This window comes from Rhinoderma darwinii, chromosome 9, assembly GCF_050947455.1.
Source record: "Rhinoderma darwinii isolate aRhiDar2 chromosome 9, aRhiDar2.hap1, whole genome shotgun sequence".
Classification (NCBI taxonomy): Eukaryota; Metazoa; Chordata; class Amphibia; order Anura; family Rhinodermatidae; genus Rhinoderma; species Rhinoderma darwinii.
Genome location: NC_134695.1, coordinates 23,001,292 through 23,023,050, shown reverse-complemented (window position 1 = coordinate 23,023,050; position 21,759 = coordinate 23,001,292). Strand labels below are relative to the sequence as shown.

Sequence of the window (21,759 nt, the reverse complement as noted above, 5' to 3'; positions counted from 1 at the left end):
TTAAAGAATTTTTAAAAAAAATTTTTTTTACATTTATTTCTTTTTTTAAAAATTTCAATCACCACCCTTTCCCTAGATCACATATAAAAATAAATAAACAAAAAAAAAAACACATTAGGTATCCCCGCGTACAAAAATGCCCGAACTATAAAAATATTTGCGATTCGGCCATTTTTTCACCGTATTGGATCGTTTTTTTTTCCCATTTCAACCCCCACCCAAAAAATGTAATAAAAAGTGATCGAAGCGGCAGACATTCCCCAAAATAGTATCTATAAAAACGACATCTTTGCCCATAAAAAAAAAGACGCCTTGCACAACTCTATACAGAGAAATATAAAAAAGTTATACGGTCATGATATGACAATGTAAACAATTTTTTGTTTCTTTCAAACTCAATTTTTTTATTTAAAAGGTACTAAAACATAACATAAGCTATATAAATTTGGTATCACCGTGATCCTACTGACCCGCAGAATAAAGGTAATGTCCTTTTCACCGTACAGTCAACACTGTAAAAACGAAACCTATAAGAAAATAGCGAAACTGCTGTTTCTTTCCAATTCCACCCCGCTTCCCAGTACATCACACATGAAAATTAAATATTACCATTAAAAAGTAAAATTTGCCCCTGTAAAAATTAAGCCCTCGTGGCTCTGTCAACGGAAAAAAAATTATTTGGACTTTTTCAAGGCGGGGAGAAAAAAACAAAAGCATAAAAAAGAAAATTAGTCTGGTCCTTTAAGAGTTAAGTAGATTACTAAGGATAAGTAACAGATTAGGATAGTTGCATATTATTACAGAGCATGCATCAAGCTCTTAAAGGAGACTCTCTATTTTCACATTACTATGGTAAAATCAGACTTATTATTATATTTTTTTCAGTGACCAACATAATTGATTTATAATCCAGTGTTTGTTTTACTCTTTGTATATTTATGATGTATGGGGTATTAATTAATTGTTTATCGGCATGGATTAGTGAAATTGCTTGGTGGCTTTAGATACACGATAGAATCTTTATTAAAGGGATTGTCCCACAAAGGACCTTTTTCACCTATCTACAGGATAGGTGATAAATGTCTGATTGCTGGGGGTGCCACTGCTGGGACCCTCCTTATCTCAAGAATGGAGGTCCCAAGCCCACCTTTCCCTTTACTGCACAACTGCAATTAGGAGGAGCTTAAATGGAGCAGTTGTCTTGTATGCCCCTGCCACTCCATTCAATTTCCATGAGGCTGGCGAAAACAGCCGAGCGCTGTACTCTGCTGTTTCTGTCTGCCCAATAGACATTGGTGCCTAGTGGTGGGCATGAAGGTCCTTCGTGGCACAACCCCTTTAAGTATGTAAAAGTAACCATGTGACTGAAAGTTCAGCTTTTTGCATGTGCTAGGGTTCATGTTTTCATCACCGCTCCCTGGAGCACTGTCGTGAACCACTAATAACTTGCTATAAAACAAGAAAAAAAACCCCATTAACTTGTTTTCTATACTCTTCTAAGCTCTCGCCGATTTGAATGGGGACGGTGATTTTAAGGTAAGTTTGAAAGATGAGAGATTACACATTTTTTGAAGTGACATAGCTTGGCGTATACTCGCACAGATCGGTATTTTTTTTTATCCAATGCAGATGGTGGCTGGTGATATTGGCAGTGGGCCATATAACATGAAGCTGAAAGTCTATAAGGGAACAAGTCTGATGTCGGAGAATGCGTTGCTTGACATGCCAACTGGTGTTGCATCCTTCTTGATGGACCAGAATGAGCCACGTACACCAGCTGTGGCTGTGGCCTCTGGACCGTTCATATATGTGTACAAGAATTTGAGACCTTACTTCAAATTTACTTTGCCAGCCCTTGAGGTCAACCCCCTGGAGAAAGATGTGTGGGATCAGGCTAAAGAGGTATGATCAAGAAATGGAAGCTCTTCACAGACAACATAGATGTGGGAGAACTTGAATACAAAAGTCTCATTTAGCATACACATAAACACTATGTGGCCAAAAGTATTGGGACACATTACACCTACAGGAGCTTTTTAAAGCACAATTTAAATCCGTATGAAGTTGGTCCCCCTTTGCAGCTAAAACAGCTTCAACTCTTCTGGGAAGGCTTTCTACAAGATTTTGGAGTGGATCTGTGGGAATTTTTGCCCATTCATCTAAATGCTTTTGTGAGGTCAGGCACTGATGTTGGATGAGCGGGCCTGGCTCGCAATCTTTGTTCTAGTTCATCCCAAAGGTGTTCGATGGAGTTGAGGTCAGGGCTCTGTGCGAGCCAGTCAAGTTCCCCCATACCAAACTCACCCAGCCATACCTTTATGGGCCTAGCTTTGTGTAAAAACAGCTAGGCTTCCAATTGTACTCTTATTAACCTTTTGTTACAATTTTCGTAACCCTGTAACTAAAGTGCTAATATTATAACATTTTTATCACTTAATTATGTTATTTCATAGATCTAAATAAAACGTGGCGTTTGGCATGCGCAAAAGGCACTTAACACATGCGTGTGTGATCAGTGTATGATGCGCGGCTGCGTGATTTTCGCGCAGCCGCCATCATTTTGACACTCCGTTTGCATGTTTGTAAACAGAAAAGCACGTGGTGCTTTTCTGTTTACATTCAGAGTTTGACAGCTGTTGCCCCAATCACTTCAATGGGTGCATGATGCGCGAACAGCGCACAAAGAAAGGACATGTCGTGAGTTTTACGCAACGCACCCGCGCTGCGCAAAATTCACGCACTGTCTGCACTGCCTCATAGCCTAATATAGGTGCGAAAGACACGCGTGAAAAGCACGCGCGTCGCACGCGTGTATATTACGCTCGTGTAAATGATGACTAATAGTTATAAAAGAAAACTGACCCGAAACTTAAAGCACCTGGACAAACCTCTGTAGATAGTGCCATACAGCCTTCTGTAGATAGTGCCACATGCCCCCCCCCCCCCTTTGCAGGGACATAGCTAAAGGCTCATAGGCCTACGATGCAAAGTCCTTCTGGGAGGGGCCCCAATTTCTTCACATGACTGACGGCCCATAGCTTTCAGCTGCATTGCTGGGTTTGCTAATTGACACAATGCAGCACAAGCAGCCAGGAGCACCGCAAGATCTTAAACCGTCAGGGGCTATACCCCAATACATGTCCCGCCCCCCAAAATGTATGTATGTACACTACCGTTCAAAAGTTTAGGATCACTTAGAAATTTCCTTATTTTTGAAAGAAAAGCACCGTTTTTTCAATGAAGATAACGTTAAATTAATCAGAAATACACTCTATACATTGTTAATGTGCTAAATGACTATTCTAGATGCAAACGTCTGGTTTTTAATATCTACATAGGTGTATAGAGGCCCATTTCCAGCAACCATCACTCCAGTGTTCTAATGGTACATTGTGTTTGCTAACTGTGTTAGAAGGCTAATGGATGATTAGAAAACACTTGAAAACCCTTGTGCAATTATGTTAGCACCGCTGTAAACAGTTTTGCTGTTTAGAGGAGCTATAAAACTGACCTTCCTTTGAGCTAGTTGAGAATCTGGAGCATTACATTTGTGGGTTCGATTAAACTCTCAAAATGGCTAGAAAAAGAGAGCTTTCATGTGAAACTCGACAGTCTATTGTTCTTAGAAATGAAGGCTATTCCATGCGAGAAATTGCCAAGAAACAGAAGATTTCCTACAACGGTGTGTACTACTCCCTTCAGGGGACAGCACACACAGGCTCTAACCTGAGTAGAAAGAGAAGTGGGAGGCCCTGCTGCACAACTGAGCAACAAGACAAGTACATTAGAGTCTCTAGTTTGAGAAATAGACGCCTCACAGATCCTCAACTGGCAGCTTCATTAAATAGTACCCGCAAAACTCCAGTGTCAACGTCTACAGTGAAGAGGCGACTCCGGGATGCTGGCCTTCAGGGCAGAGTGGCAAAGAAAAAGCCATATCTGAGACTGCCTAATAAAAGGAAAAGATTAATATGGGCAAAAGCACACAGACATTGGACAGAGGAAGATTGGAAAAAAGTGTTATGGACAGACGAATCGAAGTTTCAGGTGTTTGGATCAGACAGAAGAACATTTGTGAGACGCAGAACAACTGAAAAGATGCTGGAAGAGTGCCTGACACCATCTGTCAAGCATGGTGGAGGTAATGTGATGGTCTGGGGTTGCTTTGGTGCTGGTAAAGTGGGAGATTTGTACAAGGTAAAAGGGATTTTGAATAAGGAAGGCTATCACTCCATTTTGCAACGCCATGCCATACCCTGTGGACAGTGCTTGATTGGAGCCAATTTCATCCTACAACAGGACAATGACCCAAAACACACCTCCAAATTATGCAAGAACTATTTAGGGAAGATGCAGGCAGCTGGTATTCTATCTGTAATGGAGTGGCCAGCGCAGTCACCAGATCTCAACCCCATAGAGCTGTTGTGGGAGCAGCTTGACCGTATGGTACGCAAGAAGTGCCCATCAAGCCAATCCAACTTGTGGGAGGGGCTTCTGGAAGCATGGGGTGAAATGTCTCCCGATTACCTCAGCAAATTAACAGCTAGAATGCCAAAGGTCTGCAATGCTGTAATTGCTGCAAATGGAGCATTCTTTGACGAAAGCAAAGTTTGAAGGAGAAAATTATTATTTCAAATAAAAATCATTATTTCTAACCTTGTCAATGTCTTGACTATATTTTCTAGTCATTTTGCAACTCATTTGATAACTATAAGTGTGAGTTTTCATGGAAAACACAAAATTGTCTGGGTGACCCCAAACTTTTGAACGGTAGTGTATATATCACTATGACCCAATCGCTATGGATAGGCTTAGATATAGCGCCCAGCGAGCGGACATCGCGGCTCCATCGCTGGACCCAGGAAAGGTGAGATAATAATTGCTTTGCTTTATGTGTTACTAATTTTCTTCTGTGCTTGTTTTTTTTACAGGTTCGGTTGTTGGACTACTTCGATGACGGCGGTTTTTTATTGACCGGGAAGAGCCGGGTGCGATCCAGTACCCGACCACCTGCAGTGATGGCTGTGTACTGGTGTGCACCCGGCTCTTCCCGGTACCCCTGGTGACAGTGGGTAACTGGGTAATAATGGTGGGTTAGTGCTAGCCTTTCCACCGGCTAATATTAAGCCCTGCCTTAGTAATGGACGCTGTCAATCAGCCAGCGGCCATTACTAAGGCGGTAGTAATGACGTTTAAAAAAAATACAAGGACACAGAAAAAATATATTTTATTGAAATAAAAACACCCCATACAACCCTCGTTAACTATTTTATTGAAAAGAAAAAAAAAACAGTCATCAAAGTAGTCTAACAACCAAACCTGTAAAAAAAAAAAACACAAAATCAAAAAAATCCCACCCCATCAGTAACGCACGTGATAGGCTTAGATAAAGGGCCCCAGCGGACTGTAATCTTATACAGTCGAAGATTAATGTCTGCTGGGGCCATGTATCTACGCCTACTATGTGGTAGGCTTAGATACGGGGCCCAGCATACACTATCAAACAATGTGTGATCCTGTCTGATGGGCCTTGTATCTAAGCCTACCACATAGGCTTAGATACAGGATCCCAGCAGACTGTAATCTTATACTGGTATAAGATTACTGTCCGCTGGGGCCCTGTATCTAAGCCTACTATATGGTAGGCTTAGACACAGGGCCCATGTGTGATACTGTCTGTCTGGACCCTGTATCTATTCCTACCACATGGTAGGCTTAGATACAGGGCCCCAGCAGACCGTAATGTTATATCTACCCTCCTCTTCGGCTTCGGGCACAGCGGAGATCCTGACGCCATCAAGTGTTGTGACGTGCACAGCATGTTGACTTCATGATGCGAGAAAATGTCAGTATCTCCGCTGCGCTCAGGAACGATGGTAAGTATATTGTTACTACAAGGGACTGTGTAGTTTTTTTTACATAGGCCCCAGTTACTATAGTAATTTTTAATAGACGTGGCATGGGGCCCCCTGGCTTCGGGGGCCCTGTCACAATTGCGATCCCTATAACTACGCCACTGGGCTGTATTATACAGCCAACACCTGCTGAGTATGGAGCGCGCTCAGCCTGTGAGCCTGTCCCACACTTCTGCTCGACGGCTGCTACGTACGTGGCATGTCGTAAAGGGGTACTTTGGACATTTTTTTTATTTTTTATTGGTGGCCTATTCTTAGGATAGGTCCTAAATATTAGATCGTTGGGGGTCCAACTCCCGGCACACCCGCTGGTAAGTGTTTACCAGGCACAACGCTGTACACCGGTAGCAGCTGTGCCTGGGCTTGTAGCGCAGTCCTGTTCACTTACATGCAATCGCAGGCACAGTCACTGTGCATGTGTACAGTGTTGTGCCTGTAAACTTGGAAAAGGACACGGCGACGAACGCTGCAGTCCCATCAATCAGCTGATCGCCTGGGGTGACAGACCCCCCCCCCCCCCCCACCGATTTGATATTAATGGCCTATCCTAAGGATAGACCATCAATATGAGATGCCTGGAGGACCCGTTTAATGTAATGTGTGTGAAGTTTGAATCAGGGAGGGAATGTATATGTTCTATAACATGGCAGAGGACAGGGCCAGGCAGGCTATAGTATAGGTGTTAACACTGTTAAGCAAAACTTTCCCCTCCTCCCTTAAACTTTTTCACTGGCTCTACCTGTCATCCGTCCTGTTACTGTCGTCCTGTCCTGATCGTTGCTTTTCCAACTGCGTCGTTCCCTCTAGCTCCTCCCTCCATCCTCTTCCAGCCCGAGCGCTGCTACCACCTGCTCACTCCGCTCCTACGAACGTCCTGATGTTCAGTAACATCCAGGTCCCTGCTCCGTTTTTGAGCATCGCCATCAACTCTCTCACTCTGCCGCATTGTTGAAATGTGGCAGTGGCTAGCACCGGGCGTGAGGGAGCTTGTGCCCCCCGGCCCGGAAAATAATGTTAATGTGCCTGGTCAGGCAACACTGTCCCCCTCATGTCACGGGCCCTGTAGCAGCCACTATGGCTGCTACAGTGGTAGTTCCGCCGCTGGGTGCTTGGCATTGTGCTTGGTGATTTAAGGCTGGCATGCAGCTGCTCAACCATTGAAACCCCTGTTATGAAGCTCCCACCACACAGTTTTTGTGCAGATGTTAACGCTAGAGGAGGTTTGGAACTCTGCGGTTATTTATTCAGCAGAGCAATTGTGACTTTTAAGCACTATGCGCCTCAGCTCTCGGCAACCCCGCTCTGTAACATTAGGTGGTCTGCGTTGCTGTGGTTTCTAAAAGCTTCCACTTTACAGTAATATCACTCACAGTTGATTGTGAAATTTCTTCCCTCCCAGATATTCCACGAACTGACTTGTTGCAATGGTGGCATCCTATTACAGTACCACACTGGAATTCAGTGAGCTCTTTAGAACGACCCATTCTTTCACAAATTTCTGTAAAGGCGACTTCATCGCTAGGTGCATGATTTTATACACCTGCGGCAATGGGATTGAATGAAACACCTGAATTCAATAATTAAGAGGTGTGTCCCAATACTTTTGTCCATATAGCGTAGCTGTAAGCCTATAAACATCTGGTATGACCGTTTTATTTGGAGGATGGTGATTAGGGACTAGCGGACACCTTTTGGAGATGGTTCTGTCCAGGGTAACAAAGGATTGGACAGGTCATATATAGATTTTGTTAGAGCATCTGTAAAGTTGCTCATACACATTAGAGGAAAGTCCTCTGTACCCACTGATTTCAGCTGGACTTGCTGATGTTCTAATGTATATTTCCCCTAACGGATGTCTGGAAAGGAAGGATCAGGCATTTAGGTGTCGGTCAGCGGCTTATTTCCCTCTCCCCATTGAAAACACATGCATGCTCAGCTGAGCTTGCAAATGTATGGGGGAGTCGGGAGGAATAGCTGTCGGCCAAACAGCTAAAAATGTATGGCCAGACTTAGCTGGGAACAGGGCACTAACGTTCTCTGGATCAGTGGTGGTCCTAACAATCCCATCGTAAGCCATAAATGTCTCTTTACACTTTATTTACAGAATGCCTAATCAATTCTCGACTGAGCTTGCATGTGTATGGGGGAGTTGGGAGAAATTGCTGTCGATTGACAGCTATCTGAAGTGTTTCGGCAGCTTAAAGAGGCTCTGTCACCAGATTTTGCAACCCCTATCTGCTATTGCAGCAGATAGGCGCTGCAATGTAGATTACAGTAACGTTTTTATTTTTAAAAAACGAGCATTTTTGGCCAAGTTATGACCATTTTTGTAATTATGCAAATGAGGCTTGCAAAAGTCCAAGTGGGTGTGTTTAAAAGTACAAGTCCAAGTGGGTGTGTATTATGTGCGTACATCGGGGCGTTTTTAATACTTTCACTAGCTGGGCGCTCTGATGAGAAGTAACATCCTCTTCTCTTCAGAACGCCCAGCTTGTGACAGTGCAGATCTGTGACGTCACTCACAGGTCCTGCATCGTGACGGCCACATCGGCAGCAGAGGCTACAGTCGATTCTGCAGCAGCATCAGCGTTTGCAGGTAAGATCGACTTACCTGCAAACGCTGATGCTGCTGCAGAATCAACTGTAGCCTCTGGTGCCGATGTGGCCGTCATGATGCAGGACCTGTGAGTGACGACACAGATCTGCACTGTCACAAGCTGGGCGTTCTGAAGAGAAGAGGATGTTACTTCTCATCAGAGCGCCCAGCTAGTGAAAGTATTAAAAACGCCCCGATGTACGCACATAATACACACCCACTTGGACTTGTACTTTTAAACACACCCACTTGGACTTTTGCAAGCCTCATTTGCATAATTACAAAAATGGTCATAACTTGGCCAAAAATGCTCGTTTTTTAAAAATAAAAACGTTACTGTAATCTACATTGCAGCGCCTATCTGCTGCAATAGCAGATAGGGGTTGCAAAATCTGGTGACAGAGCCTCTTTAAGATGTCCTAACTAAAGCACGCGAGCACCTGCTGAAAAGTGCCCTAAGAGCCCGTTGCCTGTTTCTCCTGCATAAATCAGCAGGATTTACTGTTAAAATATGTAATGGCTGTGACCAGCTTAAAGCATACCCCTACTTTCAACGAAAAATGATGGTAGTGCAGGTGTGTGCACTATAATACTTTATCTAAATTACTTGTGTCTGGCTTCTAGCAGCAGCGTTGACTGTAAAAATTCTGCTCTGCCGGCTGCTCATAACTCATCAGTGGGAGACAGAGCATCCTGTTCGACTCCATGGCTCCTGTATGCAGAATGGCCGCCAGCGCTATAGGATTCTATAGCGCTGGCAGCTGTTCTGGAGCCGTGGAGACTAGCAGGACAATCTGTCTCCTACTGAAGACTTACGAGCAGCCGGCAGAGCAGAATTTTTACAGTCAACGCTGCTGCTAGAAGCCAGACACAAGTAATTAAGTTAAACTATTATAGTGCACACACCTTCACTACCATCATTTTTCGCTAAAAGTAAAAGGTATGCTTTAAGGCGTCCTTCACACACATAGTTACATAGTTGATAAGGTTTGAAGAAGACCTACAGTGGATATAAAAAGTCTACACGCCCCTGTTAAAATGCCAGGTTTTTGTCATGTTACAAAATCGGTTCCAAGATGAATAGTTTTCAAATATGCACACCCTTAAACTTATACTTTGTTGAATTACCCTTTGACTTTATGACCGCATTCAGCCTTTTTGGGTAGAAGTCTATCTAGACTTTTTATATCCACATCAACTCCAACCTATAAACCTACCATGTTGATCCAGAGGAGGGAAATGTTAAGGATCTGCTAGGCACAGCTTCTGTATCTACGCCCATAGGTAATCAGTCTGCACATGCTTCTATGTCTGGGAGACTGACTCCATCTTCCACCACTCAGGATGGCAGGCTTAGGAGTGGGAGAGCCTATCATAGCCTGGCCAGATGGAGCTAGCTCCCGCCCTCTGTCTATTTATACCTGCCTTTCCTGTTCCTCCTTGCTTGTGATTCTTCTCGTTTGGTTTCCTGGCCCTGCTGCAGCTTCTTGATCTATTTGACCCTGCTTCATATTGACCCTGGCTTACTGACTACTCTCCTGCTCTGCGTTTGGCACCTCGTACACTCCTGGTTTGACTCGGCTTGTTCACTACTCTCCTGCTCTGCGTTTGGTACCTCGTACACTCCTGGTTTGACTCGGCTCGTTCACTAATCTTGTTGCTCTCGGTGTTGCCGTGGGCAACTGCCCCTTTTCCCTTGCTTCTGTGTACCCTTGTCTGTTTGTCTGTCGTGCACTTATTGAGCGTAGGGACTGTCACCCAGTTGTATCCCGTAGCCTAGGGCGGGTCGTTGCAAGTAGGCAGGGACTGAGTGGCGGGTAGATTAGGGCTAATTTGTCTGTTTCCTTACCCCCGTCATTACAGGAAATAAAAAAAAAAAACAGGTTGATGGCAATTGCCTAAATGGGGGAAAAATTCCTTCACAATTCCAAATTAGGCAATCGGATCAAATCCCTGTATCCACATCCCATCTCCAGAATCTAGTACTCATAACTTGTAATATTATATTTTTTAAGAAAGACATCAAGGCCCTTCATGAACTTGTTCAAGGAATCAACCATCACAACCTCCTGTGGCAGAGTTCTATAGTCTCACTGCTCTCACTGTAAAGAATGCCCATCTGTGATGATGGTGAAACCTTTTTCTCCTCTAGATGTAGAGGATGCCCCCTTGTCCTTGTTACATGACTAGGTGTAAGAAGATCATATGAAAGATTTCTGTACTGTCTAATTATATATTTGTACATGGTAATTTGATCGCTCCCTAAGCCGTCTTTTTTTTTTTTTTTTCTAAACTGAATAGCCCCAGGTTTGATGACCTTTCTTGGTACTGCAAACCACCCATTCCCTTAATTAACTTGGTCGCCCTTCTTTGCAGCCATTCTAGTTCAGCCAAGTCCTTCTTATACACAGGTGCCCAAAATTGTACACTATATTCCATGTGTGGTCTGACTAGTGATTTGTATAGCAGCAAAACTATGTTCTTGCATGAGCATCTATGCCTCTTTTGATGCATCCCATGATTTTATTTGCCTTGGCAGCAGCTGCCTGGCACTTGTTGCTAAAGGTGAATGTACTGTCCACCAATATCCCCAAGTCCTTTTTCAGTAGCGGTTTTACCCAGTGTTTTACCATTTAATGCATAATTGTAAAATTTGTTTCGTCCCAAGTGCATTACCTTAAATTTATCCACATTAACCCCTACCCGCACCAGGATGCAACTGTATGTCCTGGCTAGGGGTTACTTTTCCGCACCAGGACGTACAGTTACTGAGCCGCTCCCGGTGCACACTGTCTGCGACAGTGTGAACCGGGAGATCAGCTGACACTCCGCTGTCACCGGCAATGGACCCATAATAGCTGTCCAATGCTGGCGTTCTATGTCATCGGTGGATCTGTGCAGATCCACCGATCACGTTGCATTTCTATTTAAAACCATTCCCGGTACTTGTTGTTATATCTGGGCACGGTGACTACAGCCCCATCCCATGTCACCCGCAATTACCCACTTCTACTATTCAGATCCATCAATCACAGTGCGTTTTCACCCAGGGCAGGTGAAAAATAACGGTCTCCGGCTCTAACCTCTTTAGTAGGTGAAGAGATCATAGCCTGTGCCGTTTTGTGTGCCCCTCAGTGAAAAAACTGCATTAACCCCTTCCACCACATTTATTTATTTTTTTTCTTTCCATCATAATGAAATAATTATATTTAGTTATTAGGTAGATGTCTAGCTCGTCTACTTCAATTTGTTGCATCAGTTAGTCAGCGTCAATCTGTAGCATCCGTGTCCTTCGCGTCACTTGTCAGTGTCAATCCATCACTGTCATTCGTTGCATCACTTGTCGGCGTCCGTCCTTGAGCTGGTCAGTCAGTAAGTGAGCTATATAAGCAGCACTCTGGGTCAAATTCCACCACGGCAGGGGCGTAACTAGGAAAGACTGGGCCCCATAGCAAACTTTTGACTTGGGGGCCCCCCCCTCCCCTGGGTGTCACACAACCCCCCCCCTTGTAGATAGTGCCTTTTTACAGCCCCCCTGTAGGTAACGCCATACAGCCCCCCCTGTAGGTAACGCCATACAGCCCCCCCTGTAGATAACGCCATACAGCCCCCCCTGTAGATAACGCCATACAGCCCCCCCTGTAGGTAACACCATACAGCCCCCCCTGTAGGTAACGCCATACAGCCCCCCCTGTAGGTAACGCCATACAGCCCCCCCTGTAGGTAACGCCATACAGCCCCCCCTGTAGGTAACGCCATACAGCCCCCCCTGTAGGTAACGCCATACAGCCCCCCCTGTAGGTAACGCCATACAGCCCCCCCCTGTAGGTAACGCCATACAGCCCCCCCCTGTAGGTAACACCATACAGCCCCCCCCTGTAGGTAACGCCATACAGCCCCCCTGTAGGTAACGCCATACAGCCCCCCCCTGTAGGTAACGCCATACAGCCCCCCCCCCTGTAGGTAACGCCATACAGCCCCCCCCTGTAGGTAACGCCATACAGCCCCCCCCCTGTAGGTAACGCCATACAGCCCCCCCTGTAGGTAACGCCATACAGCCCCCCCCCTGTAGATAACGCCATACAGCCCCCCCCTGTAGATAACGCCATACAGCCCCCCCTGTAGGTAACGCCATACAGCCCCCCCCCGTAGGTAACGCCATACAGCCCCCCCCCCGTAGGTAACGCCATACAGCCCCCCCCCGTAGGTAACGCCATACAGCCCCCCCCCGTAGGTAACGCCATGCAGCCCCCCCCCCTCTAGGTAACGCCATGCAGCCCCCCCCCCTGTAGGTAACGCCATGCAGCCCCCCCCCCTGTAGGTAACGTCATGCAGCCCCAACCCCCCAAAAAAATCTGACCTATAGTGTGTCCTACAAAAGACACGTATCCCCTATCCTACCACTATAGCGGCTGCTATGGGGCCCGCGGCATGAGGGGGCCCGTGTCGCCCGCCGGTACGGGCCCCCACCATGGCCGGAGGCTCCGCTAGCTGCCGCTATGGCTGCTACAGCACGACGCCACTGAACACTATGGCAGAGCAGGGAGGTATCTCCCCGCTCTGCCATTAAAGGGGTTGTTCCTACATAAGACATGTATCCCCTATCCACAAGATGGGGGATACATGTGTGATCGCTGGCAGCAATAGGGAGAACGGTGGACCGAAAGTCCCCCGAAGTTCTCCATGACTAACCTCTGACTTCCGCGGGCCCCATAGCAGCCGCTACGGCTGCTATAGCGGTAGTTACGCCACTGCACCACGGTAATGGCTGCAAGCAGGTAATCCAGATCCGTGGATTATGAGAGATCAATAGAAGAAATCCCACCGCACTCCAATGGTTCAAAAAAGCATTTAGTTTTATTGAGTCAACAGCTGCAACATTTTGTCCTGCTATAGGACCTTTTTCAAGCATGTGTATATATGTATGAAATTTGTGTTTGAAAAAATTAAAAAAAAAAAAACCTGTGTTTAGAAGGGTTAGTGATTTATGTGGGGGGAAAAAAAAAATGAACCAGAGTTCATACTCTCGTCTTCCTCCTCCAGTGACCCTGAGGAACCTCCTTGTATTCACAGGAGGGTTTGTGTCCAGGTTCTGCCTGACCCTAGAACTGCTGTTTTGAGTGACTTTGGTACTGCCAGCATTGGTCACCACCAACCCATTACACCCCCCCAAATCACAGAATTTTACTGCTGCGGATAGAATTCACGTGCAGACGGAAGGGCTGTAATGGGCTTTTTTTTTAATTGTTTTTTTTTTTTTTTACAGACCATTTCATCAAGTTTATGGTGGACCAAACCAACATTTATGCCGACCAATTTATTTCAGAACAGCCCAACTCCTTTTATGCCCAGCCCAATCAGTGACAACCAACCAATTCTTATTGGGGGTTAGTTTAGTCAACATCGTCTCACTAAAAAGCCCGAAGTGAGATCCTATTGGTCCACGGGTGGTTTTTATCACTGTTCTTTGTACCACAATACAATGACCAGACCCCGCTTTGGGGACAATTATAAATTTCTTCACTTCAGTGAAAACTCCCAATGCCCCCCCCCCCCCAGGATGACCCCAATTTCAACAGACTTTTTCAAATTAGGCCCCTCATTAATATTTTTCACAAACAATTTACAACCCCGCCCCCGGAAAAATAAATCACCATCGATTAATCCCTGGTGCACTTCAAGGTCAGGCTGAAGTTTCGCCAATATTTGCCCAATAAGTGCACCAGGTACGGGATCCAGGTCTACTAGCTGTGTGAATAGGAGACCGGATGCACACATGCTTTCCGGATTTGAGGGGAAGGACTGGACAGTACAACCCCCAGACTGTACACCCTGCATAACAACCAGTGGGAAGATAATGTGGGACCTCCTGCACCCACTGTTTGATCAGGGGTACAACCTGTACTTGGACAACTGGTACACAAGTGTACTTGTAGACAAAACTGGCGTGTGTGACGGTGCAAAAAAGAATGAGAGGCACCTTTCCCAAGACCCTCATCAGCCAATCCCTGCAAATCGGTGAAAGCAGGACATTGCTTCAGGATCTGATCGTGTGTCTCAAATTTAGCGACAAAAAAGATGTCTATATGCTGTAAACTATACATGACACCAGCTGCACCCCTGTCCCCACACGTGGATTCACATCATCCGTCTTGAAGCCTGTGTGCATACAGGCATATAACAAATTCATGGGGAGGGTTTGACCTGAACAGCTTTTAAAACCGTATAGTGCCATAAGAAAAAGGAAAATCTGGTACAAGAAATTTGCAGTGTACCTTGTCCAGATGGCACTATACAACAAAAGCTGGCCACCCGGGTAGATACTTAAAAAAATTATCAAACTTCTCTTGCTTGGAGATGAGGTGGGGGACACTACTGCTGCTCAAAGTAATGATTCCCTAATAATTCCTTGGCAGCAATTTCCAAGTGAAGTGCCTGCCACAGCAAAATAACGCAAGTCACAAAAAAGGTGCGGTGTCTGTGCAAAAAGGGGTATCCGATACCATATATCAGTGTGACACTTGTCCATCCAAACCTGGACTCTGCGTGAAAGACTGCTTCCGCATCTACCACACCTCACTGGATTAAAAATGTTATACTTGCCCCCATCCATCCCCTCCATTTATCATTCTGGTCTTTTAGCCCCTTTTTAAAATTGTTCACTCCAAAAAAAAAATACAATAAAAATCCTATAACAAAACTAAAAATTCTCATACCTCTAAATGAATACCTAATACTATACCAAATGTGTATGATCTGCACAATTTTTTTTCGCCTATGCTTGTGCTAAAAAATCTTCCAAGTAAAAATAAGGCAAAATTCTTGTGGTGCTCCTTCAATTCTAAGTACTTCTATGTGTCCAGACAACATATTTAGACCACTTAAGAGGTATTTCTGAACTCTGAAGAAATAACCTAATAAATGTTGAGGTGCTTTCCTTCACTTACGTGCTCTGTGTCTGAAAAACCTGTCCAATAAACGACGCATTTGTGCAACATGTAACATTTTATTTTTCATACCAGATTTCCACTAAATTCAGCAAAAAAACTATGGGGTCATAAAAGTGATCACACCCCCAGATAAATGCGTTGAGGGGTGCAGTTTCCAAAATGAGGTCACTTCTTAGGGGGTCTCCATTGTACTGGTACCTCAGGTGCTCTGCAAACGCGACATGGCACCCGAAAACCATTCCAGTAAGATCTGTGCTCCAAATGGCACTACCCTTCTGAGCCCTGCCGTGGGTCTAAACAGCAGTTTATTACCACATATGGGGCGTTGCCATCATCGGGAGAAATTGCTTTACCAATGTTGGGGTGCTTTTTGTCTTTTATTCATTGTAAAAATTTATATTTTTTTTTTTTTTTTTTTTTCAGACTAATTCCAATAAATTTAGCAAAAAACCTGTGGGGTCAAAATGCTAACTATACCCCTAGATAAATTCCTTGCTGGGTGTAGTCTCGAAAATGGGGTCACTTTTGGGGGTTTTTCACTGTTTTGGCCCCACAAGACCTTTTCAAACCAGACGTGGTGCCTAAAATATATTCTAAAAAAAAGGTCCCAAAATCCACTAGGTGCTCCTTTGCTTCTGAGGTCTGTGTTTCAGTCCATTAGAACACTAGGGCCACACGTGGGATATTTCTAAAAACTGCAGAATCTGGGCAATAAATATTGAGTTGCGTTTGTACCTGTGGTACGATTAATTTTTTTATTACAATTGAATTTCGGCAAAAAAAAATATGAAATTTGGAGATTGTACCTCTACTTTGCTTTAATTCCTGTGAAACGCCAAAAGGTGTTAAACTTACTGAATGCTATTTTGAGGGGTGCATTTTTTTAAATGGGTTGATTTATGGGAGCTTTCTAATATACAAGTCCCTCAAAGCCACTTCAGAACTGAACTGAACCATAAAAAACAAATAGGTTTTCTATATTTTCTTGAAAATGTGAAATTGCTACTAAAGTTCTAAGCCTTGTAACGTCCTAGAAAAATAAAAGGATGTTCAAAAAACTATGCCAACATAAAGTAGACATATGGGAAATGTTAACTAGTAACTATTTTGTGTGGTATTACTATCTGTTTTACCAGCAGATACATTGAAATTTTGAAAAATGCAACTTTTTGCAAATTTTCTCCTACATTTTGGTGTTTTTTAAAAAAATAAGTACTGAATTTATTGACTAAATTTTTCCACTAACATAAAGTACAATATGTCATGAGAAACAATCTGGAATGCTTTCACCTATCCGAATGGTTCTGAAAATTATTACCACATAAAGTAACACGTCATATTTGAAAAAATCTGAGGTGTCCGCAAGGCCAAAACAGGCTGCGTCCTGAAGGGGATAAACTTCCCCAAATATTACTTTATCCTCCTCTGTTCATTACTTTTACAGAGCAAATACTGAATTTATACTCTGTAAACCCTCTACAATGTCATTTATATACATATTAAAAAGAAGAGGGCCCAACACTGACCCCTGTGGAACCCCACTGGTAACTGCGACCCACTCTGAGGATGTACCATTAATAACCACCCTCTGTTTTCTATCACTGAACCAGTTGTTGACCCAATTTCACATATTTTCTCCCAGTCCCAGCATTTTCATTTTATATACCAACCTTTTATGTGGCACAGTATCAAATGCTTTTGAAAAGTCTAGATACACCACATCCACAGTCTAACCCAGGTCCAGTGTAGAACTTGCCTCCTCATAGAAGCTAATCAGATAGGTTTGACAGGACCGATCCCTTGTAACCCCATGCTGATGCTGTGTTAACCGTTTAATTGCGTTGAGATAATGGAGAATAACATCTCTTAGGGCACATTCAAACTAACCTGAATCTCGTCCGTGTGACGGCCGTTAAAAGAACGGCCGTCACACGGACCCATGTATTTTAATGGGGCTGTTCACATGACCGTTGTTTCAACGGAGAGTGTGAACGGTCCATTGAAATATATGACTTGTCCTATTTTACTGCGTGTCACGCATCCCTCCATAGACTGTAGTCTGGGGGGGGGGGGGGTATCCGTGACAACGCGTCTCGCACGGGTCCACCTCTGACGTGGAAAACAGAGGTTTTTCACGTCTGAAGGTGGGCTACTTTCGTGTGAATGTAGCCTTAGGCTACATTCACATGAGAAGACAGATTTACACGCGAAAAAAAAACGCACGTGAATTTGTTAGTGTGCATTGCGTTATGAATCGGTGTGTTTTGCGAGTGGCATGCGGTTTTCACGCACTCTAAAGGACTAGGCTGTTTTACAGCTAAACGACCAGAGAAAGTTTCACGATTTTGCTATGTGCTTTTTAGATGATTATAACTCTGCAGGTGAAAAAAGTTCATCTTTGAATTTAACCTTTTCCCGTCGTAAACAACTTTCAGATTTTCATTTTCGTTTTTTCCTCCCCACATTCCAGAGCCCATAACGTCTTTATTTTTCCGTCGATATAGTCCTATGAGGGCTTGATTTTTGCGGGACGAGTTGTAGTTTTTTGTAGCACCATTTATTTTGCCGTATAATGTACTAGGAAACGGGAAAAAAATTATTTGTGGGGTAGAAAATGAAAGACAGCGATTCCTCCATGGTTTTTTGCGCGCCGTTTTTACGGAATTCACTGTGCAATTAACACAACATGTTAACTTTTATTCTGTGGGTCAATACGATTACGGCGATACCAAATATATATAGTTTTTTCTTTATTTTACTACTTTTACAAGTAAAAACCTAAGTGTAAAAAAGAGAATTTATTTTGCTTCGCCAAATTCCGAGAGCCATAACTTTTTTTATTTTTCCGTCGATAAGTGGTATGAGGGCTTATTTTTTGCGGGATAAGCTGTCGTTTTTAATAATACCATTTTGGTGTAAATGCGACGGTTTGATCACTTTATTTCATTTTTTGTGGGAGATGAGGTGACCAAAAAATAGACATTCTGGCGTTTACAATTTTTTTTTTTTTACGGCGTTCACCGTGCAGGTTAAATAATGATATATTGTAATAGTTCAGACTTTTACGGACGCGGCGATACCAATTATGTTTATTTAATTTTTTTACTATGCTCTAGGGGGAAAAGGGGTGTTTTTTTGAACTTTTCAATTTTTTTATTTTATTTTTTTTTACACAAAAAAAACTTTAACTCATTCTTACTTTTTTTTTTTTTATTAGTCCCCCCTAGGGGACTTCAACCAGCAATCATTAGATCGCTTGCACGATATACTGCAATACTAATGTATTGCAGTATATCGTGATTCTGACAGGCAACTATTTAGCCCTGCCGGACCTGGGGGCGTTCATTAAAGAGGCTCTGTCACCAGATTTTCAAACCCCTATCTCGTATTGCAGCAGATCGGCGCTGCAATGTAGATAACAGTAAAGTTTTTAGTTTTTTTAAAAAACGAGCATTTTTGGCCAAGTTATGAGCATTTTTATATTTATGCAAATTAGCCTTTCTTAAAGGCAATGTGTTGCCAGAAAAACATGTTTTTTTTTTTTTAATTAAACATTTAGTGTGTGGGTGATTAAACATTGTTCACATTTTTTTTATTTTTTTCACGAGTCAGGAAATATTATAAATTAATTCTAATTTATAGTATTTCCCATTTCTGGTCACTAGATGGAGCTATTCCCAAAATTGCAGCATTGCAAAATTGGGTAAAAAGCCCTCGCTCTAGTGAGCTCTCAGCATCCCCCCCTCCTTTATCCTGGCTAGTGCCGGGATAAACGAGGGGTTTGAACGGTCTAACCTCCTACACTGTGTGTCGCCATTTTTTGAGCTAACACACAGTGTAGTAGGTTTACATACAGTAGTAAACACACACAAACACGAACATACATTGAAATCTCTTACCTGCTCCTGCCGCCACGGCTCCCTCCGGCCCGTCCGCTCCGTCTGCTGCCGCTGGTCCAAGTGCACAAGTCCGGAAGCCGCGACCGGAAGTAGTAATATTACTGTCCGGCCGCGACTTCCGGTCCACAGGAAAATGGCGCCGGACGGCGCCAATTTCAAGTTGGACTGTGTGGGAGCGGCGCATGCGCAGTTCCCACACAGACGCCGTACAAACAAGTGAATGGGACGGGAGCCGTTCGTCGTCCCTATGGGACTGTGGCTGCCGTATTCCATGTCTGTATGTGTCGTTAATCGACACACACAGAAATGGAACAAAAAATGGCAGCCCCCATAGGGAAGAAAAAGTGTAAAAATAAGAAAAAGTAAAACACAAACACACAAATAAATATAAACGTTTTTAATAAAGCACTAACATCTTGAACATATGAAAATTTTTTCTGTGATGACACTGTTCCTTTAAGTACAACTGGGCGTGTTTAAAGTTAAGTACAAGTGGGCTTGTATTGTGTGTGTACATCTGGGCGTTTTTACTTGTTTTACTAGCTGACGAATCAGCATCATCCACTTCTCTTCGTCAACACCCAGCTTCTGGCAGTGCACAGACACACAGCGTGTTCTCCAGAGATCACGCTGTGACGTCACTTCCTGCCCCAGGTCCTGCATCGTGTCGGACGAGCGAGGACACATCGGCACCAGGCGACAGAGGCTACATCGACTTACCTGCAAACGCCGATGCTGCTGCAGAATCAACTGTAGCCTCTGTCGCCTGGTGCCGATGTGTCCTCGCTCGTCCGACACGATGCAGGACCTGGGGCAGGAAGTGACGTCACAGCACGATCTCTCGAACACGCTGTGTGTCTGTGCACTGCCAGAAGCTGGGAGTTAACAAAAAGAAGTGGATGATGCTTATTCGTTGCGTTGCGGGGGGCTCGATGAGCTGTTAGAGGGGGTCGCCCCCTCTTTCTGACGATTTAAATGCTGCGGTCGGTATTGACCGCAGTATTTAACGAGTTAAACTAGTGGGATTGCGCTCGAGCGCGATGCCGCTAGTTACTCTGAAGTGTCGGCTGTAACATACAGCCGACACCGTCATCGTATGAAGCGAGCTCACTGCGTGAGCCCGCTCCATACTTCCCCTACCCGACTTTGGCGTATGGATATGTCAAATGTCGGGAAGGGGTTAAAGGACAGATGGGGCTTTGTTTTAGTGGCATTTGTCAGTAAACATCATTTTTATTTTTTTCTCTAAAGTGGGCAAAATTGGAAAAAAATTCAAGAATTTAGCAATTGCGTCAGTTTATGCTAGCATTTTTCACACATAGCATAGACCACGGACAAAATTAATCTCCTTTCACATTCTTCCACTTCTCCTGTGCATGGGGATACCAAATATGTACGCTTTATTCACTGTGCGGGCATGTGCCAGGGCTTGGCAAAAAAGGAGGCTTTTTGGCCTGTTCGGTCCAGGAATTCTACAGGAATTTTATAGCGGCATACTGTTTTCTGGGGGGGCCTAATGCTGCTGAAACATTAGAAACACCCCATAAACAACTTCATTCACACAATCATATTTTTAGAAAGTCCAGTTTTCTTCTGAAAGTTTCTTGAATAAGATGGAACAAAATAAAATTTAAATTTTTTGGGCAAATGCATTAGTTTATGCTAGCATTTTTCAAACACCGTATGGAACTTTTGTACTCGTTTTTTGTTTTGCGTCTCACTAAATTGGGCTGTAAAACCTGGTCGCTTAAATCCACCCCCCATGTACTTGTTATATTCGGACACGCTCACTGGTTTGTGCTTGTCCGATGTTGCCCCCCTTTCCCTCACTGCCACTGTTCCTGCGGTATGAATCGTGCTTAGCACATACACGTCTTTGCGATCCCTGTACTCGACCGCCAGCAATTCCGCAGATGCATAAGCACAGGAGTACCCCTTTACCATGCCCTTCCCCACTAATTGCTACGGAAAACCAATTCGTTTTTTGTGCATGGTACCACTTCCCCAGTCCTCGCAGCATGCAAATGCCTAGACAGGGGCACACTGGAATAAAAAATTTCGCAGTACAGGTGGTAACCCTTGTGAAGCAGAAGCTTCATTATCTCCCACACAATTTTGCTGCTTGTGGAAAGATCAGGGTTGTATCCAGGAACATTTACTGAGCGGTCCCGCACTTCGTAAATTCTGAAGGCGGTGGTATATCCTGACCCGCTTTCACACAATTTGTAACGCTTCACGCCATATCTTGCCTTTTTGGAAGGTAGATATTGGCGAAAGCTAAGCCTTCCATGGAGGTTGAGGAGGGATTCGTCCACGCTTACATTCTGCTCAGGGGTGTAGAGTTGGAGAAATAAATTATTGAGGGAATTTATTAGCGGTCTTATTTTGAACAACCGATC

General features: G+C 44.1%; 1 protein-coding gene across 2 annotated transcripts in view; it reads left to right on the top strand.

Annotated features, from left to right (window-relative positions):
- The window catches only part of BBS1 (Bardet-Biedl syndrome 1), a 109,991-nt gene that overhangs the window by 11,022 nt on the left and 77,210 nt on the right, over window positions 1-21,759 (top strand). Inside the window, exons 3-4 of one of the 2 annotated variants that reach the window (XM_075837362.1) lie at window positions 1,502-1,536; window positions 1,630-1,902. In XM_075837362.1, the coding sequence (XP_075693477.1) occupies window positions 1,502-1,536; window positions 1,630-1,902 (308 nt within the window). The remainder of the gene's footprint in view (window positions 1-1,501; window positions 1,537-1,629; window positions 1,903-21,759) is intronic. The other variant, XM_075837363.1, reaches the window with a different exon arrangement.